Source organism: Ambystoma mexicanum, chromosome 6p, assembly GCF_040938575.1.
Source record: "Ambystoma mexicanum isolate Mex_15411 chromosome 6p, UKY_AmexF1_1, whole genome shotgun sequence".
In the NCBI taxonomy this organism is placed as follows: domain Eukaryota; kingdom Metazoa; phylum Chordata; class Amphibia; order Caudata; family Ambystomatidae; genus Ambystoma; species Ambystoma mexicanum.
This window is the reverse complement of record NC_090935.1, coordinates 292,153,345-292,179,486: the sequence shown is the minus strand read 5'-3', so window position 1 is coordinate 292,179,486 and position 26,142 is coordinate 292,153,345. Positions and strand designations below refer to the sequence as shown.

The 26,142-nt window shown below is 47.6% G+C and overlaps 1 protein-coding gene across 4 annotated transcripts in view; it reads right to left on the bottom strand.

Annotated features, from left to right (window-relative positions):
- The window catches only part of WDR7 (WD repeat domain 7), a 2,460,073-nt gene that overhangs the window by 2,275,199 nt on the left and 158,732 nt on the right, over positions 1-26,142 (bottom strand). For all 4 annotated transcript variants that reach the window (XM_069627029.1, XM_069627030.1, XM_069627031.1 and 1 more), the window contains exons 3-5: positions 22,231-22,337; positions 3,572-3,650; positions 3,288-3,462 (exon numbers count right to left, since the gene is read on the bottom strand). In XM_069627029.1, coding sequence (XP_069483130.1) covers positions 3,288-3,462; positions 3,572-3,650; positions 22,231-22,337 — 361 coding nt within the window. The remainder of the gene's footprint in view (positions 1-3,287; positions 3,463-3,571; positions 3,651-22,230; positions 22,338-26,142) is intronic.

Sequence of the window (26,142 nt, the reverse complement as noted above, 5' to 3'; positions counted from 1 at the left end):
TCCTTTGTGGCTCCTCTCTTTCCCTTCTCTGTGCGCAAAGTCCTTTTGGTAGGCAGGTGACTTGGGGGCAGGGGGGTCCATCACGAGGCGGGCATATGCCCAAGGGTTGAACCTGGGGGGCCACACATTCAGTTCAGTTTATGTTGGACCGGCCTGTTCCTGGGCTGAGCTTCACCCCGGGGAACTCCCCTCTTGTATTGCCAAATGTAGACTCATTACTTCTCCTCAAAAAGCATTCCACCAAGCCAAAAGGGTGATTCATGGGCTTCGTGCCCGCTCCCCTGTCTAGTGGAGGTGTCATTGGGGGCTCACCTGGTCCCAATCCCTGTCTCTGCCCGCTTTACATCATTTGTATTCACTCCTGCGGGACCCCCACGATCTTCAGAGACTCTGTGGGTGTCCCGCGGTCTTCCTGGGGTCTCCACTGGGGCAGGGCAGTCCTCCACACCGGCCGCTGCTTTCAATGAAGGCCACCCCTCCCCCCCGGTGGCCCGGCTCGCTGGGTCACACCGGCCACCCTGGCGACTATGGGGGGGATCCATCACTACCGCTGCCATGCTCAAGTGTGCCCACGGCAGGGGGGGGGCAAGTGTTTAGCTCCCCTCCAGACCAGGATTGTTCCTCCGCTTGCCACACTCTGGCGTCTCTCCTCGGTGCACGCCGCTCACTGGGACACCGGCCGCACGGGGAGAAAGGATTTCCTTTTTGTCCAAGGAGCATTGCACGATTTTTCTCATTACGGGCCGATTTTTCCCATTTTGTCGGCCACTGGTACCGCTGAGGTTCCAACAGCGGCTAGTGGAGCTCATATGGTGGGGTTGGCGCAGTTAGTGGGGGCTCAATCCACTTCTCCGGACCCTAGAGTAGGAGAGATACGCTGAGCTGCTTATATCAGTGCACCCCCTGGTGGCCTCCACACCTTTTAGTTTTACATAACAAGATACAGCAAAGTCAGACAAGTCTATTGCTTTACAGGACAAATATAATTCTCAAACATTTTGACCCTTCGACAAATCTATTTTAATTTTTTTTTTTTTTAATTCAAATCCCTGCTGATCAGGATTAAAATAAGGCCATTCAGCAGAAACGTTGTGAACCAAGGGTGTTTCAGCTTCAATTAGAATATGGGTTTAAAAATGACAGGAGCTTTTGCACAAATTTACAAACCATGTTTTTATCCAATACCTTAATAATACTGAGTAAGGATGATTAATTATGCAGCACCGATATCACTGTATTTAGATATCATTTTCCCTTTCCTCTACCTTTACTATTGTATTCTGTCTAGTTTGTCTCCCCTGTACTTCTCAATAACGTCTTTACATTCTACATATTAAATCTGCTCAAACATTTTAAATGTAATGTTCTATACAAAGTATAAAATTGTTCATACCCTACTTTTATTTTATCGGTAAATTAATATGTCTAATAAAAAATTAGTAAACAAAAAAAAAATAAAGAAATGAAGCGAGCGCCAAGAAAACTCAATAAAATAAAAGTTTCCAAGTATAACATGTACTCTTTCATTGGACAGAAATGTGAAAGTATACATTGGACAAAATAAGATATTGGATAATAATAATAGAACAATGGTCAAAATGCCTGTAAGGCTACCTCCACAAGTGCAATATTGGTTGGGTAAATTCATAATACAATCGTCGGAATGTTGAGATTACGGCTATTTATGGTTGCATTACGAGTATGGCGGTAGCCATGCCGCCCCCCCATATTGGGTACCAGGTCCGGGTCCCGCAAAAGGGGACTTACCGGGCCATTCCGACCTTGGAGGGCCCAGTAAACCCCTTTCGCTGGACCCGGACCCGGTACATCCCCATTCCCATTTGAGCCCCCATAGGGATCAATGGGAATGGGGAGGATGCCAACAACAGGCCTGTTGTTAGCATCCTGGTCTGCTAGCGGGTTCCACTAAGGACGCCTGGTCGGACCAGGCGTTCCAGAGCGGGACCCGCTGCAGACCTTGTAATAGGGCAGCCCGGAATGAACAGTGCCGGTCCCTTACCAGCACCGTTGATTCCGCGGCTGCCAGGGTCCTAATGAGGCTGTATGTCTCCTAATGAAAGAACCCACAAGTCTCATATTTAGTAGTTTTGATTTTTGCTTACGTCCGACTTGGAAGGGTACAGTTATGATTTTACCCGCAATCATGTTCTACTGAAACACAATGCGGCCGGCCACTTGTACAGAAAGGAGTGTAGGATGGAAATGCATGCAGATGCTCGTATTTTATCTGTGGAAGCGCGCACATGTATAGCAGGCGTTTTTCACTCTGCCCTAGATCTCACATGTTGCTGGGACTTCCCTGAATGGGGGGAACGACTAGGGATGAAATTAAGCACGTCACATTGGCAGAGTTTCCACTTCTATCATACTAAAAATTAGATGCAAGAACTTCTCAGAGTCCTCATCTCCCCAATGACAATTTGGACATTCCCAGTGTACAATGAGCTTTATTGCTTTGTGTCAGGAGAGCACTATCGCACATCATACATATTTGGGCAGCTATGGATCCAATAGCATAGCGAGTAGAGGCCTCGCTTTGAGATCTGTGCAGAGCCTGCTGATGCAGGTTCGAATCAGATGCCCGAGGGTTCGTAGCGCTATATAAATGCTAAATTATTATCTTTATTATGATTAGCAAATCAGCTTTATAATTAGGGCATTCTAGTGGCTAGATTGGATGGAGTCTGTAATGAAGAATGTACAGCACTTCCACATGGCCCTGACGTATCCCTACAAAATATCCCCACCAAAAATATCGCCGTACATATGGCTGTTTGTCTCGTCATTGGTGATATTTTTGGGGGGGATAATTTGTGGGAGCGGGGGTGTCCCACGCACATTTTAAAATAATGCGGGGGCAGCAGCAGTGTCCCCTGCAGGGTCCATGGATCAATGCCAGATACATCTTAGCCTTTCTGTCGAGCATCTTGCTCTGTCTCCAAGCCATCTCAAATGGGCCTGGGTCGGAGGCAACCAAAGATTTAGGGTAGGTAACTCCCATCGCATTTTATTTTGTAGTTCTAAACAAGCCTAAGAACTGCTAGGGTTCTGCAAGTAATGAACCAAGACAGCATATGTATAACAGAGACAGAAATTCAGAATGTAAAACAAGGCAATAGCACAAGGACAAAAGGTGAGAATAGCCCTGGACTTTGTAAAAAGTCGATAATTAATATCTATGGTAAATTGTAATGTTGCCACTGCACTATTACGTAATACAAAGGGAGGACTTTAGAACATAAAAAAAGAAATGAAAAAAAACTCACCCTGGGTTCTATGGGATCGAATAACACTCATGGAGCTGATCCAGTCAGGGGATATCTTTGATACTAAAGAATAAAGCACCTCAAGACTGCTGGCATCCACAACAAGAATTTCCGGGTAATGCCCATGGCATAAAAGCCTTCCTTCACGCTGGGTCCCAACAGAAAACTGGTAGAACTATAAAATAGAAACATTAGATTAGGGCAGCAAAAAACACTTTTATAAAACACAGTTATACATGCACTTCTAGTTGATTTGTGTTTAAAGCAATATTTGCATTACTAACCTGGATACCAGTATGGGTGCAAGCCAGTTTTGTGAACTCAATGCACCTCCCATCATTCACATCCCACAGGCACATCTCTCTGTGAAAAAGAAGACATTAGTGCAATCTCCACCTACACTATTCACAAAAATATAAATTGCAGAGTGTTCTTAGTCAATTAAAGCAAGAATACAACAAAACGGTGATCCAATAATAAGAAGCTGCCTTTCAGGCTTGCATCTTAAAAGAGGACGAGAGCTCTGCTGAGAGCTCAGCGAGAACGCGGCACCTGCAATGGCTGTATAGTGGAATATAATAATAGTCTGGATCTACCAGCACATTTAAGATCCACTATGAAGAATAGGCCAACATGGAGAAACCATTTTCAGTTAGGTGCAACAAAGCGGACAGGTTTTGGTGAGTTTGACTAAATAGAACTGCCAAAAGAATGCAATGTCTACCACAAAAAATAAAACACCCAAAGTTTCAAGTATTAAACAACTTCCATAGATTCACAAGCATTTTCCAACTGCACATGATGCTTACACGAATCTTACCATTCCTCAATAGGTCCCAAAGTGGCTGGTTTTACCTGCATAGACAACTACAATAGTCCCTATTTATTCTGGATTAGCGGATTCTGGTGGGTGGCGTTTTTGGAGAGGCCTAAAACAGATACATTTATTCTGGCTACACATTATTTTATTGCTTATAGCTTCAGCTTCCATATCAACAGGAGTGTGACGGCTTTGGGCTTGGCATTAAATACAGTATGATTAGAGAGAAATTAGGCAAAATTCTGCCAGTTTTGCACATGGAATATTCGGTAATGCATGTGTGTTCTGCTTGGGATAGTGTACTTAGGCTAGCTATGCTGTTACCAATTAAACATGCATCAGTATTACACCATTGACCATGTGCAACATTCTAGATATTAAACAAAATCCACGATTATATTGTAGCATTCGGATGAGTCCAATAAGACCAGAAGAGTAAAAGTACTTATAAGATACTTTGTTTTGATCACAAAGTTCTCCCTTCACGGTTTTGTTCACAATATAAGGTGTTTGAATAGGTTCTCTGTTCATCACAGAGTTACAAAATATAATTAGGAGATTCCAAAATGGCCACCAGTGAGTGAGGACGAGAAGTTATCTGATCTGGTCTGGGCTGCTTAAGCAAGCCGCACTCATCCATCTCGGACGTGCGCTGGGCGACATAAATAGCTACAAAACATAGGACTGAGGCAGTGCCCCACGAAAACAGCTGTGACCCCCCCCCACCTTTGTGTAAAAGGAAGGATCTCGCTGGGTTGCAGAGACGGAGAGGCAGGACACGCGCAGACGACAAAGGGGATGAGAAACGTTGCAGCGGCACAGCGTTCGGAGGTGTGGCGTTGAATGAGGAGGTGGTCCTGAAGTTGGATGTGTTGCTGAAGCGAGGAATAGAGACACTGGCAGCACTTGTGTGACTGAGGCAACGATGCCTCAGGTCGGTAAGTCGCGCACGGCATCGCAGGAGACACATAGGTTCAGCTGTCGGGATTTAAACAGACGGGGGCTACTCCCTGCCGGCCCATCAAGTGAATAACAGCTGGAGGAGGGTGTGAGCTACGGTCCAGGCGTCATTGCCGGTACCTGCATTATGGAGTGAGAAGGAAAAGTGCTGGAAGCGCACACTGTCGCGTGAAAATAACTCCTTTCCTGACGTGTGATGGTGGCAGGAGGGTGAGGGGCCCTGGTGGAATTACAAGGGGGTGCAATGGTATGGCAGATCCTTGTGGGATGCGACTTATGGAGTCCCTCTAAGAAGCTAACTGGTGGGGGTGAAAGCAGTGAAAAGGAGAAGCATCACCGGTCGACAGAGCACTGAGGGACCAGCGCGCATACAATTTAGGCTATACATAAGCATATGAAGCCGGGAAGCAGGGGAGAGACCCACATACAGTACGGGCGGCCGCCCCATGAGGAACATATATAATATATAGAAGGGGGGGGGAGGTGCCACCCAGATGCCAAACCCTAAAGAGAAGATCACCCTGTCCAGAAGAAGGCAGCCTCTAATTGCGCAGGAAGGACAGCTGGATGTCATGATGCCTACCCCCGGGGACCCAGACCAAGTCCAGCAACCCCGGAAGCAGGCATCAAGGTATTCTAAGCAAGCCCAACAACCCCTGCTAGGGGCTATTTGGGTGCAGTCCTGATGCCTATGGTGCCAGGCTCATATGGAGAGTCAGTCCTGGCGCCATAGGCGCCAGGCTCAGATTAAAACTTACCTGATGCAGACCATGCTGCAAACTCACCTGATGCAGACCATGCTGCAAGAGCTCCAAGCCAAAAGAGGCTAAAGGGACTACTTTACCTAGGGACTATTTTTTTCACTCGGGTGGGGCTGGGGAGAAATACTTACCTGGGACTACTTTGGAGGCTATTTAAACCACGCCCGAAGAGCAGCACATGCTTCGCGTTATTCTGCATCCAGCAGCGTAATGCTCACTGTGCCTGCAAGTCTGCATCCAGTCTTCTGCCACGCCCGCCTCGAGTCTGGAGCTCCTAGAAAAAGGGAGAAAGAAGGGGAAAAGGTTAGAACAAGAGCAATACCTTTGATCCTTACCTGAATCCCTGATTCATCGCGCCTTCGAGCTGGAAGAAAGAAGTTATTTTATGCGCGTCGCCTCGCGTGCTGCAGCGCCACGCTGAACTCACCGGCCTTCGCAGCATCTTCACATTCCACCACATCCTTCTGCATGTTCCCGCCGCACTCCTGCACCTAAGGTGAAGACAAGAACAGCAAGGTGAGCCAAGGGAATACACAGAGGCAATATTAGTTACTCCCCGAGACTTCATACTTTCTCTCAGCGCCTGAATAAGGAAGAAAGCAACAGGTTACATATGGACATTATTTTATCGAACTGTGTTGGATAATACAAATCTTTACCTGAATATTACCAGTTGCCACGAGGAACTCTTCGCTAGGGTCGAGCTGCAACCTGCAAGGAATCGGACAGAGTGAAAGTCAGACATTTGAACTCTTACGAACTACATACAGCGTCTTGCCGGGACTCTCAGAATCAATATTGTTCTGGAACTCACCAATTCCTTCCAGGGAGTGAAGCAACTGGTTATCTACGCGCCCCTGCGCTCAATGCAGGATGGAGAGCTCATCTTTCCAAACCATCAGGTGAGACTCTAAGAGGGGACATCAAAGGTGATGAGTAGGGAGATCAGCGGGAGTGGGAGGGGGTTAACGCTCAACTCCACGGGTGGTTAATTCCCTTTCTCCATTTGCAGAAGAATATTCCTATGGGCCAACCAAACAAAGCTAGGTGGGCCAGTCCAGTCCGTCATCTCGGCACTACGCGTCACATTGGTGGAGACCGCAGCTGTCCAGTTCAGATCGACGCGTCTGTGGGAGCCAGGTGAGCGTAACACTGGAGCGCTGTTGGCAGCAGCGCGGGGATGGCACACAAGTGGCTTAAAAAAGGAAGTTGAGAAGAAAGGGAATGTCCAGGAGAGTGGAGAGGACTCTCAGTAAGGAAGACTTTAAGGAATGCCTCAATGACTTGGAAGGGAGACTCACAAATACCTTCCAGGAACAGTTAACTTCGCTGCAAGATGAACTAAGGAACTCCCCGACTGAAGAAGTCAAAAGGGGAAGTGGAAGTGCAGATGCCACTGAACAGGGCCTTGCGGAACTGTCGGATGAGGTACGGCAGAATAGTGAGCTTTTGGATCAGCTGGCCAGGGTCACAATTGGAACTGCAGCCGGAGGACTTGGAGAACCGCTCGCGTAGGTCTAACATTCGGGTGAAGGGCTTAAGTGAGTCAATACTGGATACTGATTTAAAGAGTACAATTCAATAATGCTTTGGGAACTTATTGGCGGCCATACAGCCGGAAGACATTGTAATCGACCGAGTGCATAGAGTAGGGCCTAGGAGAAGGGAGCCGAGAGCTAGACCAAAAGATGTTCTGGTTGCCCTAACTTCATATGGTTTAAAAGAGAACATTTTGCGTGCTGCAAGAATTGATGGTAATATCTCAGTGAATGGGGCACAGGTGCAGCTGTTACAAGACGTGGCTCTGATAACATTGCAAAAGCGAAGAGACATGGGACAAGTGACACAGGCTCTAATTGCAAAACAGATTACATATAAGTGGACATTTACGTTTGGTTTACTTTTCAACTTGGAGGGCGCAGAGCATCGAAATACATCATGTGCGGAGGGGCTGGCACTGCTGAATTTGGAGGAAGAAGGGCATGGAGAAAGACAAACAAGGCGCTCCTCCCAACGTGGGGTGAGACAATGGGATTGGTCTACGGTGCAGGGGAGGCGAAGAGGGAGGGGAGTAAAATTAAAAGGTCAGCTTGGGAGAGGACAAGGGGGAGTGGAAGGTGTCTCGTAGCAATAAACAATGAAGTCAAGCAAAGGAGGAAGTGGGTGACGATGTGGGCGTGGATACTGGTCAGTTTGCCTGGAGCGGAGGGCTGGTGGGCACTGTTTTGGAATAAGAGGGAGGTGTTAGGATACTTCCCAGAGGGGGTGAGCTCAGGTATTTTCTTAGTCCAAAGCTTTGGGGATGGTCCCCGAGGGCATCATAGGATTGTCGGCCTCGTCCTGAGATGGTTTGTTGGGGTGGATGGGGGGGGCAGAGGTTGTGGAGAAATGTAAGCACTGCATAAGCAGTCCAATTATAATATGGGTTCAAGGTTGTGTCATATAATGTGCAGGGGTTCAATTCCCCTGTAAAGCGTAAAAAGGTGGAATCCCTAATGAGAAAGGAAAGTGTGGATGTTATGCTACAGGAGACACATATTAAGAGGGCAGACAAATATCCAGTGAAATGGCAGCATTTCTCCCGAATTTCTCAGTCCAATGCGATGGGGAAGACTTCTGGGGTTTTGATAGGGCTCAAAGATTCACTTAGGGCTACGATTGTGCGGTCCTTAGCAGACATTGAGGGGAGGTATCCATTTGTACTAGAGCAGATGGAATATAAACAAATTACCTTGGCAATGGTATATGCACCTAACAAAGGGCAGGTTGGGTTCTTGCAGGAGGTGGTAGCTGAGCTGGAGGGCTTTGCAGTAGGTGAAATTACATTCACTGGCAACTGACTTGGCATGGGATCCAATTATAGACAGAAGCGCGGGTTTGGCGAAGGGATCAGTACTCCCTACATGGGCACTAAAGGAGAGTTTTGAAACTATGACCCTATGAGATGCCTGGCGACTAAGGGGGGAGAGGAAAGGGGTTATACATGTTTTTCGCATATATATACCAATCCCTGCCCACAATTGATTATGTGTGGGTAACAGCTAGGCTAATGAGGGAGGTAAGGGAAGTAGATTTGGGCTTCATATCACTGTCCGATCATGCTCCTCTGCTAGTGACAGTCAGGAATTTAGGGCCGCACATGGGGCTATGGGCCTGGACGTTTCCAGGAGAATTATTGAATAATGAGGCAGCGGCAGAGGTGATTGGGGACAAGATTGATGAGCTTTTCTATATTAATGACAATCAAGCTGACTCGCCAGAAGGGATCTGGGAAGCCTTTAAAGCAGTGATGCGGGGGTCTAGGGGTGGAGGACTTATTGCGTTGCGATCTCAGCGTGAGACGCAGAGAATGGAAAAGAACCTGGAATTTCAATTACGAGATATCCAACATGCTATTGCGAAGAGTAGAACGAGGGCCCTGTATAAAAGGTTGAAGGAACTCCATAGTCAACTAGAATTGTTGCGGACCCACAGGGCAGAGAGATCCCTGCTGATGACGAAGCAGAGGTACTATGTGCCAGCCAATTAAGCGAACCACCAGTTGGCTCGGCAGCTGAAGGGATCAGAGGCAGCAAGGATGATTCTGTGGATTACGCAGCCCGACTGCTCGAGTGCGACTGATCGTTGACCATAATAGAGGCTTTTGCCAAATTCTACGAATCATTATACACTTTGTAGCAACAAGATCCCCGGGCGACAGATCGGTATTTCTCTGATATATCTATGCCAAAGATAACATCTGTGGAGCAGAAAGAGCTGGACGGCGATATTAGGAAGGGTGAGTTGGAGGCAGCCATTAGGGCACTACCACCGAAAAAAGCGCCTGGAACAGATGAGTTCCCAGTAGAATTTACAAAAAATATGGTAGGCAATTAATCCCAAGGTTGGCAGGCTTGTTCAATACGGTGGTGGCTAGTGGGGGGATAACACTGACCATGACAGAGGCACAAGTGGTGGTATTTGGGAAACCAGTCAAATATTTGACGAAATGCGGGTCTAATAGACATATCGCATTGATGAATATTGATGCAAAATTGTACACAGGCATTCTGGCGGCTAGATTGGTGCTTCTTCTCCCGGACTTGATCAACACTGATCAATCAGGGTTTATTATGGGGAGACAGACTCGGGACAAGCATCAGTGCTAGTGGTGTTAGATGATGAAAAGGCAATTAGACCGGGTGGAGTGGCCCTTTTTGTTTGCCACTATGGAGCAGATGGGAATGGGAACCACATTTATATGGATGGTACAGGCAAATTACCAGGCTCCTAAGATGTCTGTCGAATAATAAGTAAATGACCCGTAATATAGGTATAGGTCGTGGAACAAGGCAGGGATGCTCCTTGTCGCAGCTTCTATATGCAATATATCTGGAGCCATTTTTGGCTAAACTTACAGAGGTCGGTGATACGAGGCATACCTTTTGGCGGGGAGGAGCATAAGATAGTGGCTTTCGCGGATGATATGCTAATAACACTGACACCCCAGGAATGGTCGATACCGGCGCCAGTGACGGAATTGACACAAATAGAGCAAGTGGTGGGCCTCAAGGTCAATATGGGGAAGTCTGAGTTGTTAGATTTGAGTGTCTCTCCAGCGCAGAGGGAAGCTCTACCTTCCTATTCTGCGTTTGTGGTTGCAGGCAGCTGCATTACATACTTAGGGGTTAAAATAACTAAGGCAGTTTCGCAGATGTTTGATAGCAATTACCTGCAAGTGCACCAACAGGTGGAGGCTTTGGGGAGGCAGAGCCTGCTTCATATTTCATGGTTAAGAAGGCTAGCTACCATTAAGATGGTGACCCTTCCGAGAGTACTCTACAATTTCCAAGCTCTCCCAATACCGGTCCCACGTTCATTTTTGTGGCATTGAATAAAGTGGTCATCAGATTTTTATGACGAAATAAAACCCAGAGAGTGGCACTACATAATTTAATGGCAATTTAATGGCAAAAGAATAGAAATGGAGGGCGATGGGCCTTCCGCTGTTCATAAAATATTACCAAGCAGTACAGTATCGTGTACTCCGTGAATGGTTTATGGGAGATACCTCAAAACCCTGGGCAAGGATAGATAGGGTGGTGGGGGGGGGGATGTCCATTGGAGGGGGTTCTTTGTCTACAGAGACAAGATAGGCCTCAAAACACACACATCAGCCAAGTTTTGGCAGTTGTTTGTGATGTATGGAACCAATTACTAGAAAAGGGAAGTCTAGCCACGCGCCCATCCCAGTTTACTCTTCTATTTGGGAATCTGCAGTTTCGGCCAGGGATGGTACAGGGAGCGTTTTGGCAATGGTGGAAAATGGGGTGTACAAAGTTGCAAGATATGGTGCACGGAACTGATATTTGTGCATTTGAGGAATGAAAACAGGTCGTGGGTCTTTCTGAGAAGGATAGATTGGAGTACTATCAAATGAGACATTGGGGGCGTGGCTTGAGGCGCCAGCGATGCGGACGCCTCTTTAGAAGCTCTGTGGGACGCCCGGGCTTCAGCTACCATATGCCCGTTCCACGTGCTTGATCCTGGCACAAAGGCGACACAGAGGGTGGCGGAACACCTCCTGGAGCTGCCGCTCGAACGCAGAATTAAATTTCGAGCAGCGAAACGTATACATTTTGAACATTCGTAACAGCCCCGGGCCAAGGTCCCATATTCAAGATGGCGGCCTCCTGAAAGCACTGGGCCACGGGAGGCGGAGCAGGCCCCCTCAATGCGACGACTCGCACCCTGTTGCCAGTGGACCCCCACCCCCGACTCCAGCAACGTGAACCCGCAGTGACCGCACCCGCTAGTCAGCCAACCGGGAGTGCGGAACTGCAGGCGACCTCAAGCCTGCCCTACGAGCTGCCTGGGCAGAGACGCTTCACTGCCGGAACATCGCAGTGCTAGGAAGCGTTGGAAGCTAAGCAGAGGCCTCGGGGGAATAAGGGGCCCCCGCCACACCGGCCCGACTTGGGCTCCCCCCTCCCCTGCGAATATGGAGTCCAGGGGGGTTTCAGGGAGCCCTCCCCTGGCTCATACCACGTGAGTGACGGATGACCACAGCTGCCGGGCCTCCGCTGCGCTGATCCCGCATTTGTCTGGACCCGACCATACTGCCCCAAGCACATCAAAGGGGCGAGTAGGCGACCATTATCTCCGGGGCAGCCAGAGCGGGGAAAAGCCCCGGCCGCCCCGTTGCTGGAGCCGCTGTCCCACTTGGAAAAGCTGTAGTGGCCCGCTGCAGCGGAGGCGGGCAAACAATAAGGCCTGCAGGTCCCAGCTGCACCAGCCCATATTCCTCACAAAAGTGAACAGTACTTCCAAGGGTAAGGGAGCCCCGGACACCCAGCTATAAAGGAATCAGCCTGCAATTAAAGGCCACAGCAACTGGAGTGGGCTAGGGGAGTAGAGAGGACCCCTCCTTCACCCGCTTCCATAGCACGCAGGCGAGGAGTGCTGCTGGGACTCCAACGGAACCTAGACCCACCCGACCCAGGTTCTGAAAGGTTTGCAGGAGGGACAGACAACGCGGAACCTCCGGAAAGAGCCAAGAAGCCGCTGCAAAGGGCCGAGGTCCCCCCAGAGACCCCAGGTGAGCAGGCCCCTCAAATAAACAGCGCTCCATGAAACAGCCTGGGCCCACTCGACGGGGAGAGCTAACCCCCGGCGCTACAGCCCAAAAAAGACCCTGCACACAGCTAGCACAGTCCCCAATAGTAGAGCTGACACCCCCCCTACCCATTAAGCTAACCCATGGGGCACATCTCATCACTATGGGCGCGACCAAGCTAAGAGACATGAACCCCTTCGTCATAAGGAGCTTTCGCTCACAATCGGAGCGGTTACACTCTCCGGCAAGAACAGTCCTCTCCCAGCATTGGGCACATAACCCTGGCACTAAGCAAAACCTTTATTGGGCCCATGAGCTCAGAAGGGCACTATAAGCTCTGATCCAGCAACGGAAATCCAGCTATCCAACACTTCCTAAGCTCCTGCCCTAGCCAGCTTCCAATATAACTCCACGATGGCCAAGCATAACGGCCAGAAATCAGTGCACTTAGCCAGTATGCTATGCCCACAGGAGATCCATGAAAGCTGACCGCACTAGAGTCCAGGACACGTCACCTGATAGATCCCAGAACCAATGGGCCATGAAGGACGATATTAAAGCCCTTTTAGCAGACATCAAGATGGAGTTCCACAACTGCATGACAGAGGTGACGACCGAAATAGAGGGGCTGGGCAATCGAATGGAGGAGGTGGAACACAGGGTGGGGGAAACAGAGGACCAAGTCTTAGAACACTCAGTACAGATTACTGCACTGCAGCGGAAATTCCAATCCCTAGAAGGGGACAGCAAGATCATGCACCACAAGCAGGAAGATTTTGAAAATAGGGCGTGCAGGAATAACATCCGCATTAGAGCCCCCCCCCCTCAGTATCAGATCAGGCCCTGCCAGCCTACGTCAGTGAACTATTCCAGACGCTCCTCCCGGACTACGATAAATCGCTACTCATGCTGGATCGCACCCACAGACTGAAGCCGCAGCGGCGCCCCCACAGCAGGCGTGCCGGAAGTAATCACCAGAGTCCACTTCTTCGCTACAAAGCACAAGAAATGTCAGCTAGTCGTACTCAGGGGGACCTGACCCATCAGGGAGCTCCTATACTAATCTTCCAGGACCTGGCGCCCACTACAGTTTAACGACGGAGAGCCCTGCGGCCGCTGACAGTCTTCCTCCAGGATCAAAAGATTAAATATCGGTGGCTATTTCCAGCCACACTTCAATTCTCATTCAGAGGACAGACTCATATAATCCATTCTTTCGAAGAAGCAGGAGGTATCATGGGGGGTGAACCATCGACTCCGGACGAAGATCTGACTAATCCATCCCTGGATGAAACCCAAAGCCCGACCCTGAAATCACAGTGAAACAGTTGGATGAAAGTCCCCAGGGGGGTAAAACCACCCGCCACTCAAATCTAACGAGAAACATTCTGATCTCTGTGCCGGAACACACACTTTTTGTGCCCGGGCATCCCACGAAATGCCCCAGCCGATTGTATGGACACACACTCTGGCCACTGGCCCAGTTTTGGTTAATTTTTGTTTTTTGACCATTGTTGTGGGGTCCCTTCTTGGCCCCGTAGGTTGGCAGGCCACGTTTGGCCCCGGTTTATTAACTAATAAAACCCGGTTGCAGCAAAACGGCATCCACAGCCCGACACCTGAAGATGACCTTCCCTTCGACAGCTGGCCCTCCCTGCCCTCACTTGACCATTGAAGGCGAACAACATGGTATCCCTCCACAACACGTAAAGCTGCGTTATGTCTCACTGAACGTTAGAGGCCTGAACTCCACAGAAACGTGAATCCCCCGTAAGGCACCTACAGGACCTCCAGAGCTCATTGGTGTTCCTCCAAGTGACACACTTGTTGGCAGAAGACACCCCACGTCTGCGAAGTCCGGCGTTCCCGATACAGTATTTGGCATCTGGCAACAGCAAGAAAGGGGGCACAGCGATTCTGCTAGCGAGGGGAACACCCTTCAGGGAAAAGGAAATCCTTTGGAGCCCAGACGGCAGATATATTGCAATAAAGGGTGACCTATGTAATCAACCACACATGCTAATAGCCATCTACGCCCCAAATGAGGTCCAGGAAACCTTTCTTGATCTGGAATCAATGCTCCTCCACTTCATAGAGGGGCAAGTAGTTATAGAAGGTGACTTTAATGGGGTCCCAAACCCTTTGATAGACAAATCCGGCCCTCCAGCACCAAGGGATTACAAAATTGCACTGGTCCTCTGCCACCTAGTCAAAACCTCGGGGGTCATGGACACCTGGAGGGTTCTCCATCCCGAAATAGCAGACTTCTCATTTTCACACGTCCACCGCTCCTCGTTCCGAATAGATCCGATACTAGCAAGTCCACAACTGTTATCGTTCACAGATGACGTAGAGATCGGCACAAGGATCCTGTCCGATCATGGTCCAATCCTGTTGACTGCCCGGATCTTCGTCCCGGACACCCTGGAAAAGCCTTGATGGGCGCTCTACAAACCAGTGCTACACGCTATTTTGGTGCGAGACTCCATAACCAAAGTGATACCTAACTACTTCAAAGAGAATCCGCTAGACCTTAATTCCACGTCGACGAGATGGGAAGCCATGAAGGCGGTGATCAGAGGAGAATTAATAGCTCAGGCAGCAGCATATCGTAGAAGACACCCTGGGATAAAGGAGCAGCTGGAAAGCAGAGTCACTTCACAAGAAGGGGTGGTCGCCTAAAGCAGCAAAACTCTTGAGATTGGTCCGTGCGAAACTGGAGGACACTGCTCAGGACTTGATCAGAACAAAACAAAGCTTTTATGTGAATGGCAACAAACCAACAGATTCGTGGTTAGCAAATTAGCCAGAGCCCGCCGACGAATTACATCACTGTCTTAAAGGGATCGGAGGGCAGGATCCTGTATGGGGAAGAATCGAAACTATAGATAGCAACAGCCCACCTAACCAACACGTTAACCGCCTACCTCCGGCTGAGAGCGCAGCAGGAGCAATTCATAACACATGCCAATCTCCCACACCTGTCGGAGACAGACAGGCCATCGTTGGAGGCCCCCCATCGCTGCTGAAGAGATCGAGGAGGTACTCAAAAACCTGAAACCCAGGGCCTCAGGACCCGACGGCTTTTCGCCTAAATTCTTCAAACTCTTCTGTCCCCTTGTCCAGGGCCCCATGACCGAACTGTCCAACTCCTTCCGAGACACAGGCACACTAACGCCCTCCATGCAAGAATCCATCACAATCCTACTCCTGAAGCCCAAGACTGCACATCGTACAAACCTATTTCCCTCATTAATGTGGACACGAATGTCTACTCCAAAGTGCTGGCGAACCGGCTAGCAGTGGTCCTGCCATCCATCACCGACCCAGATCAAAAAGGCTTTATTAGAGGCAGAAGCACAGGGGACAATATCCGTTGGGCCCTCAACCTTATAGAAGTAGCCACCCAAAGTCAACAGGAGCTAGCAGTCCTAACCTTAGATGCTACAACATTTTTGATAAGTGGACTGGAACTGTATGCGCCTCACGCTGGAAGCCTTTCGGTTTGGGCCCTCATTCCGCAAGATGCTGCTAGCTAACTATCAAGCCCCAAAAACATCAGTGAGAATAAATCAAAAACGCTCAGTGCTGATCCCCTTGTCATGCGAGACGATGCCCACGCTCTCCATTGATCTTCACCCTCAGATTCGCTTGGATAACAGGACAGCTGGGATGAACATAGACGGTGAACAATTTAAGATCTCCCTTTACGCTGATGACGTAATGATCTCCATCACTAACTGTCAATCCACTCTCCCTGCCGCCTAGGCAGAACTGAAAGCCTTCGAACAAGTGGCAGGGTTTAAAGTAAACCACTCTTAATCGGAGGCACTGGGGATAAATCTGAGCACAGACGACACTGCAGCTCTCCAATTACAATGCCCACTGAAATGGAACACTACGTCCTCATTCTACCTAGGGATACGCATTACAGCAGACCTGAAACAGCTATACGCAGCACTTTTTCCCCCTTTGTTCAAGGAACTGGAAGCCAACCTGAAACGCTGGGAGGGACAGGAAATCTGGTTGCTTGGCAGCGTCACAGCATGTAAAATTAACCTTCTACCCAGACTTCTATACCTCAGCTCGACCCTGCTGGTTCCTCTCCCGAAACAACCCCTGGAGCAGCTACAGAAGAAACTCTCAAAATTTGTTTGGAAAGGGAGAAAAGCCAGAATCCTGCGCAGGGTCATGACGTGAGCAGCCAAATGGGGAGGCCTGGGCCTCCCCAACCTTATATACTACTTCATAGCAGCCCAACTCTCAAACGCTACGGCCTCGGCGGAACAGGCAAACCCCCCAAAATGGACCCGCATTGAACAGGCTAAGTGTCCTCTCCAATTGAACTCCTTGCTCCACATCCTGGTCATAACCTGCAGCTGTTGGCCGACGATCCCATCATCCACCAAAGCCACTTTAGGTGCATGGTGCAGGAAGAAGCTACCTAGGGGTCTGGGCCCCTGCTCTCCAATCGTCCGGAACCCAGACTTTTCACCCAGAATGGACATAACAAATTTTAGCAGATGGTCCAAAAGGGGCCTACGGACCCTCTCAGAGATCTATGACAACGGCACCCCTCTCCGCTTTGAGGAATGCAAGATTTGCTTCCAGTTGGCAGAAAATGAGAGATTTACATTCGCCCAGATCAGACACTGGATCTCACAGCCGACGGTCCATCAGGGGGCCACGAGGGACCTCCACTCCCTAGAGCATGCTATGAAGGAGGGCCCGCGACGGGGGCTGATAACTAAGCTGTACAGACTCCTACAGGGGGACATGGTGACGACCAAACCACTATATATGGCCAGGTGGGAGGAGGACCTAGGGCACCCCACCGAGGACCAAACATGGGTGGATATATGGACAAGGATCAATGTATCACCAACAAGAAGTGCACATTGAAACTCTTCCACCGCTGGTATTATTCCCTGGATCGCCTGCACCACTTCCAGACATCCAGACATCTGTAGACCCGACCTGCTGGAGGCGATGTGGAGCACGGGGGACTTTCTTCCACATGTGGTGGGCATGCCCCACGGCGCAGGCTTTTTGGGAGAAGAAACTTAAAATAAATCACACAGATTATCGAGGACATAACTCACCGTAGACTCCCAATGGACCTGGAGATGATCCTCCTGGGAGTAGCACCAACAAATTGCTTATGAAGTTGCTTCTGGCAGCCAAAATAACAGTGGCCCGTAAATGGAAAACACAGGAAGGACCTTTGGTACCCCTATGGTGGATAAAAGTGTGGAAGATCCTGGTGGCTGAGAAAGTGACTGCGGCCAAGGAGGGAGCTTTACACTGCTTCATTGGATTGCTGGGCCCCGGTACTGGAGTACCATAGCCGGTTCCCGGCTCTAACTTTTCAATCGCAGCAGCCAATGAAATTCCTGAGAACCTAGAGGCCCACGCCCCACTCATCTGCGGAAATGGCCCCCGGAACTCCAGATTTACGGGGGCAACCGGAAATGGGACAGTTGCGGGTAAATGGATTGGATAATTGATACCATGTTATGTAAGGGACAGGTTGTCTCATGTGCTTAATTGTCCACATTTGCTGCTTCCGAAATAAAGTTGTTAAAAAAAATAAAATGGAGAGACATTGGCTAGCCAGTTCAGGGGAGAGCTTATGGTGTTTGAAAAATATATTATAACACACTGGCAACAGACAAATAATGTCGAAACTATATTCGAATTTGATGGAAGGGGAGTCGGGACAGGTTTGGGGATGCATGCACAGGTGGGAAAAGACATTGGGGATGGACCACCCAAAGGAGCACTGGGAACATCTATGGGCCGAATATCCCCAAACTGGCAAGCTCCATCATGGTGAGGGAAGCGTGGTATGAAATATTGGTCCATGGCACTATAACACGGAGAGATTGCATAAAACTATGTAAGAGTGCTGAAGGGGATGTGGCATGAAAGGGGATCTGAAATATATCTGGTGGGAGTGGTCGAACTTGAGGAAATTTTGGGAAGAGGTCACAGCCCAGATAAAGACAATAGTAACCCTGTGATGTGAATTAGACACCTAGGGAATGGATGTGCGGTTTGTTTGACCCAGAGATCTGCCTGTCCACTAGGGCACATAGCAAAGCATTTATGTTAAAGGTAATGCGGCATGGCTGGTGATCGCGTATTGCTGGAAACCGAAGCGGCCACCCACGATAAAGTAATAGTTGTTTAAACTGTGGGGGTTTATGGCAATGGAGTGGATGACTTGTAACCTGCAAAGGGGAAATTCTGAGATTCCAAAGACACTATGAAATGGTTTTGGATTTTCGCAAAGGGGACTATGTGCGGCAGTGGTGCCCTCGCAACTTAAGAATATTGAATATTATGTGAATTGAATAAGGCTTTATTGATGGCCTGTGATGTGGAAAATATGGTAACACAACCCTGCCTGGGGTTAGGGGGAAGGGTAGGTGGGGAGGGGGGAGGGGTTTCATCTGAAAATGCCAATAAACATACTTTACAAAAAATATCATTACAAAAGTGACCTTGGTTAATGTCACATAGCTCTCATACAGTCTAATTGATGTACAAACTCTTCACTCAATGTTTAGTTGCAGTTTCATTACAAATGTCCCACATGTTCCTCAATAATGCTTCAGTTCTCCCTCCTCACCTGTGTCAGATGATTCTGTGTTGAATTCTTCCTTCAAAGATCTTCTCCGGGTGTTGAAATCTCTTGTTTTTTTTAGGAGCAGTGGTCTACCTCCGAAGGAAGCCACGTTTACGGTCTTTCTTTGACTGTAACGTGACCCCCCATCCCCTTCCAGGCTAGCCGGATGGGGAAAAAGCCAATCAGCACTAAAAACCCCAAGAGATTGTATGCAGCAGGGACGGTGGTTTGGAAGCGCCCCTCCGGAACAGAAGAAAGAAGGCTAGGTGGAGACCCCGCCTTGAGATCTCCGGTGTGGCAGGGGAATCCAGAGCATGAACTCCGTTGGCAAGCGTAAGCAGCACAAGAGAAGGTAGGTCCTAACAGCAAGCAGACCTAGTAGGCTTGAAGAGGCATGGAGTGCTGAAACAGAGTAAACAGAAAAAGAATGCCGCGAGGAGCGCTTAAGCAGAAGAAACTGCAGAGAGGAGCCAGAGAGTGAGGCGCGGAAGGAAAGAAAGTGTTCGCGTGTGGAACGAGATGAAATTCACTGAGCGTTGGCGTAGCAGTTAGCATACACACTGCAGTTGCAATGTAATGGGCCGCCGGAAGGGGAGTGTCTCAGAACCTCCGGCGGCACCATTCCCAGAAAGACTAGACCGCGCGTTTGTTGCGTCTGAGTATGCGACGGAACAACTAATGGCGACAGCCTGTCTTCCATCTTTGCCACAACTTCCACGATCCTGGGTGCATGACAAATGCTCAAACTCTTATCATATAATCCAAATACCTGATCTCAAAATAATGTTCACAGTTCAGTCACATTGGAAAAAAAAAACACACAATGCCCCTGTGCAAACACGTGTTTCGACCTTCCTGTCTTTTTCAAGGCTGGGCCTATATAAGTACAATTCACGACAGCTCAATTGCCCAATTTCAATATATGAGCTGTATACGTTTCCGACGACATGTATACCTGCAGAAAAAAAAAGTAGAACTTTAAATATCTCAATTGATGTTCCAACTAGATTGATCACAAGGCCACTTTAAACGGTGGTTATTCTGTATGCAGACTGTGTGGTAGTATATGCGCTTCCCCCAAAGTGATGAATTATGTCTAATTTCCATTATAGTTCTAACGATATGCCAATTTGCATGTGGTCCGTCCCGATACTCTGTGCAGTTAGTCCTAGTGATAGTCATGCATCACATCACTGATTGTGCGGTTAGGTATTAAGTTAGTAGAACATTGTGAAGCAAATAATTCAGAGTCCAATGCATTTAGTATTTACATTGCCAGATTTAAAAAGGTTTTTTTAGCCAACATTATTGAGTAAATACGTGCTTGGCTATACAGGGCAATTCCTGTTTAATGGTCCCATTCACCTGGTTATGGTGAGTGTTTTTATCCATCTTTAAAAGTTGGGTTTAATAATTCAATCTTAATTACTTAGGATACTGTAGATAATACAAAGGAAAATAGCAAAATAACTATTTAGGGTTATCAGATCAGTAGCTGGTTAGGCCTGAATGCGAATTGGCATATAGTTAAACGGTGTGGATATTAAATATAACTCATCACTTAGGGGAAGCATAAATACTAACAAACAATTTGGTGACGGAATAACCACAGTTTAAAGTGGCCTTGTGATCAATCTAGTTGGAACCTTAATTGACAGATTTTAAATTATACTTTATTTTTCTGCAGGCATTCATGATGTCGGGAACTTAAACAGCTCATATACTGCAATTAGGCAATTGAGCGTTCATAAATTGTACTTATATAAGCTCAGTCTTGAAAAAGACCTAATAGGAAGGTCGATTCACATGTTGGCACAGAGTCATTGTGAGTTTTTTACAATGTGACTGAGATGTGAACATTATTTTGATATTTGGATTATAGAATAAGAGTTTGTGCGTTATTGAGAAATGTGGGACATTATTTAATGAGTAACTAAAAACTGAGACAAGAGTTTGCACGATAGCTATATGACATTAACCAAGGTCACTTTGTAATGATATTTTTTAACTGTGTGATGTTTGCACAGAGATCCTATTGAGGCACCTTTTATTGTGAACAAAACAATGAAGGGAGAATTTTGTGATTAAAACCAAGTATGTAATAAGTAATGTTACACTTCTGGGCTTATTAGACTCATCCGAATGCTACAATATAATCGTTGATTTTGTTTAAAATCTAGAATGTTGCACATGGTGAATGGTGCAATACTGATAGATATAGTAGGATTAGTGCTAATAGTGGAAGGGAGAGCAGAGATGGTACTCATTCAGTAGGTATTGGTGAAGTGGACACTTTTTTAGTGTATTGGGAAGTGGAGGATGGCGTGAGGGCATTTTGAGCCGGGACAGAGTTCCACATGGTTGGCCATGGCTGCTTGCGAGTCTTCCTTCTATGGACTAGCATAGACACCACTTATTGCAGGGTGAGGCGCGAGTGGCACCAGGTGTTCAGCGCCAAGTATGTTGATGGTACATTCATGACCTATGACCCCTTTGTATGTGATGCATGCACTTTAAATACGATCCTAGCTGCGACAGGGAGCCAGTAAAGCTTGCGCAGAGTAGTAGAGATTTAGTCGGATTTGCATGCACCTGTAATGAGGCGAGCTGCTGCCTTATGGAGGCAGAGGGGAGAGAGGATAGGTGTGTGGCTGGAAGCCTAGTAAGGAGGCATTGCCCCCGATGTGCGAGATCACCGTGGCTTGCACCACCCTGCGGATGTCATGCAGGGGAATGAAACGTACGATTTTGTGGAATGAGCAAATCGGTAGCATTCCAGTTTACACCTTTTTGGCTAGGTTCTTTGGGAAGGAGAGGCTACTGTTAACGATGAAGGCCAAGGATTTTGTTAAATTGGACATGAGATCAGATTACACGTGGGTTAAACTCTCTCCACCGACTTCCAGATTATTAATGAAAGAATGAAGAAACGCTAGGAGGCATTTTTGCCTGGTGTATAAAAGATCAGTGCTCAAACGAGCAGATTGGTGTGCATTGGTGAGCATCCTGAAGCAATGCTATGGGTAAAGGTAGCAATCTTATGAACTGCCTAGCTCACCCCTCCCAATTAGACCTCTGCTTCTAGCTCCCGACATGTCTCAATGGTTCTCACCAATTAATACTGTTTAAGCCTTACAGAACTGAGTCTCAAAGTAAAAACATAGCGGTAGACTTACCCAATTTCAGAAGCACTGACAACATATTGTTTGTCACTGGCGGCACAGGCTTTGGATATACATGTAATCGAAGACGTGTGGCCAAACAACAAGGCCCGAGGGTTGATCTGTAAAACGTAATTACACAAGAATAGAGAATAAAACTTTCTGCAGTGACACTATTCACAATTCTTGAACACGCTGAGGATCTTTCACATGGCACCTAAGAGCCATGAAGGTTCAACACAAGTCAATAGCTAGAGCTTTGCAATCATTAGACGTTTAATATCAACTAAGTGCATCATTTAATTTTACTGAATGTAGGAGCACAGTATTCATCACTATCACCAACAGTATGGAAGGCTGTTATGGCCCGTGCTGATTAACACACTACAGAACTCATTTTCCAATCCGCAGAGAGGAAACCAAGCCTGGCTGTGAACCCAGGCATGCACAGTGTTTGGCACTCTGGTTGACTTTTGATTTTGATGCTGGTGCTAATGCATAGGATTCCTTCAGCTTTCAGCACTGCCGAAGGGCTTCATAGCATGCCTACTTGGCGGCGGCATTTACATGGGTGTGCAAAGAATGAACATCAACACTGGTCTGTCCGATTTCCATCCATTCTGTCCACTTCATAGTGCAAAAAAAGAGAATTACATGGCACGTACTGCAGTGCACATGTTGGCATCCACGCCGTGCAATATGTGCTTTTTCTAAAAAATGAGTCCCCAGACAGCAACAGTTTCAGAAAATCAGGAGGAGGCCATTTTATATGACACACATCTGTGTAACCCATACACTAGATGTGGATTTTCAATCGAGGGCGTGTGCTCGTCCATCTTCAGGAGACAGATGCCTGCAAATCTTTAATACGAGGGTTGAATGCAGAAACGACTGACACATTTTGTAGTCCAACTCATGAACGTAAAAGCTCCTTCGTTTCAATAGACACATTGCCATTACCACATGCAACTATAAAACATGGCAGAGATCCTCATAAGAATGTTTTCATCACATTATAAACGAACGATATTCTAACAAATGTACATATACTGGGACATGAAAAAAGTCAAGACTGTATGATCATATTGCAAATAATAATAAAACAATGTATTCAAACCTCTGTCATATTACTCTGGAATCCATATATGTTGGTGCTTTTGCTTCTCCTGGTGTATTTTGAAACCTATGCGTTTCCCCCTTTCCAGGAAATTCCTAGGTAGGTGTTTTTACGTTTCCGCTATATGTTGGAACTTAGGCTTTTCGCTTATCCTGGGCTCGTGTTTCTAGATGGTTGCATTGCCGCTGTGTGGAAGTTGCTTTGTGCTTCTTCCTCACCCACTCTCTAGCCTCGCTTGCCCCCCCCCTTCCCTCCTACTCTCTTTCTCTCCCACATCACCTGGCGAGGTCGCTGGACGGCCCTGCTCTGTGAGTTCTCTTCTAACAGGTGACCCCCTGCTCCTTCTGAACTTTCAACATTGCCTCCGTAGCTCCAGCCTTGGGGGACTCTGCGATCACTCCTTCCACTGTGCTCCTTCCCACCTCTCCTCAAGCACCCCCTTGTGCACACTCTCCTCAAGTCTGTTCACTTGCACTTTGTTTTCCTTCTCTCTCTCCTCTGAGCATTACCCTTCCTCCCCATCCTGCCCTTCTCCTCCTCCCCCTTCATTTCGGTTACTACACTTGCATGCTCCGAATGGTCTAATTCATGACCTAGTAGGAAGGTGATTGTGATTGTCAAAACCCTGCATCATCAGGGTTGTCCGGAGGGTGGGGGGCTGAATTTGAATCAAGGGAAAAATAAATATCAGAAAAACATGAAAATCGGGTAGAAATTCAAGTTAAATGGCAAATTTATGAGGAATTTAAGAACGCCACCTCCCATTTCCACAGCACCAAATTCTAAACGCACAAAAGAAAATGTGTGCTGGGAAGCCAATACACAACAGCGAACGGAAGATCCAAAACCAATACCAAAACCAATACCAACGGACACCAACGTACAGCAAATACAGTGAGGTGTTGTATCAGAATCGATGTCTGACACATGCTTGAGTGACTTAATGGAGATAATTAATACTGGGGCGGAGCCAGATGACTGGACTTTGTGTAAATAGACCGTTAGGTCTCCAAGATCACAAATGGAACATCTTTCGGCCCGCTATTAGATGATCAACGATTTGGAAGATTGTCAAATAATGGTCCCACTAATCCCCTGTTCAAGGCCCTGGAGGACAAGACGATGCTTGCACAGAAAGGTGCAACGGCTGTCCAGCTGATGATCAAGAGTCAAGTCGAACCAAAGGGGGCTTCGATAGCTAAAGATCATGGGGAAGGCCCCAGGGTTAAAGTGGCAGGGATCGAGAGGGACCTCCCCGAGTGTGATAAACCGCTGTTCGTGCTGACGAGATATTTTGCTGAAGTAATAGAGGTACGTTAATCGAGTGTATTTGGAGCGTCTGACACCTGCGGATGATGATTTAAGTCTAAATCGACGGAATGTGATGATCCTGTTACATCAAATCCCTAAATTGAGAACTATCACCTCAGACGACATTCGGAACGTCCTGTTCGTGAATGAGGAACGTACGGACTGGGTAATTCTGCATCTAACATCTGCATTGGTAAAATCAATGGTGTTGGAACTGAGTAACCATCTGCCCCTGCTGGGCTTGGAGCAGAGTTATTTTATGGACCCAAAGGTGAGCCATATTGAACGGATGAATCCAGCCCCAAAAAAAACCAACTTTCAACACAGGAAATTCCCTATGCTGAATTCCCATGTAGGTTTGGAGAGGGAGGGGCAAGTAACCAAACCACTACCCCTCGAATAATTTTCGGTTACGATCGAAAATGTAGCAGCTAGGGTGCACCCCTCGACAACGGGGCAGATGCCCCTGTTGGATGGGGGAAATCGGCAAAGCTGGGAAGGGTTGGCTGCAGCGCTGATTGAACCAAGGAATCATTAGAGACAGATAATGGATGGAAAAGAGGGCCTCTTGGTTGGCTCGTGGAACACTAGAGGCTTTGCTGACCTATTTACAAATGAGAAATTGGGCCTGGAGCGCTTTGACCTTACATGCCTGCAGGAGACTTGGTTGAGAACTAAACAGATTTGTGATGGCTATACTGTTTTCTTAAATGAGGCTATTAAGGGCTAGCGAAGTAGACCCTATTCTGGCCTACTGATGCTGGTCAAAACAGACAAGGCTTTAAAGGTTGTTGAAGTCTCTTATCCTATCCCATATGTCCAGGTGATACAATTAGAATGACAGAACCCGGGGCATAACAAGATGAATGTCGTTCTTATAAATCTGTACTGGAGCCCAAATATGAACTCCGATCAGAGTTTTGTTGAATTGGTTGCGTCAATAATGGATGAGTGCTTATAGTAGGAATTAATCCTCAATTGTTTTTGGAGATTTTAATCTACATTTCCTGAATTTACAGGGCCTGGTGATTGGTGAAACAATGTTGGGGGAAGTAGAGTTGCTATGGCTAAATGAAACAAGGGCCAGCAACCTAGTTATGTTGAATGGGTAGACCAGAGGAGATATTCTGGGGGGCAGCCACCTGGAGTAGAGGGGGCTCACAGGCTTGCCTAGACAATTTTTTGTCTCAAGCTCTGTCACCTCTGCAATAGAGAACTTTGAGGTCATAGCCGTCAAGCGACCATAACTTGGTAGAAATGACGTGGAGAATGACAGGGCACCGGCAGCTATAACTAACCAGGTGGAGGTAACAGGGGGCCGGAATAGGCTCCGAATCAAACCGTCAGAAGTTACGAAGATAATGACATGCTTTGAACAGTTTGTGTCGGACAACCCGAATCGAAAGGAATACGGTTGGATCCTGAGGGACTATAGGGAAAAACGGGTTCCTTCAGTAGACCTAATTTTATCCCTGCCCAAACCTATTAGCAAAGAGGTA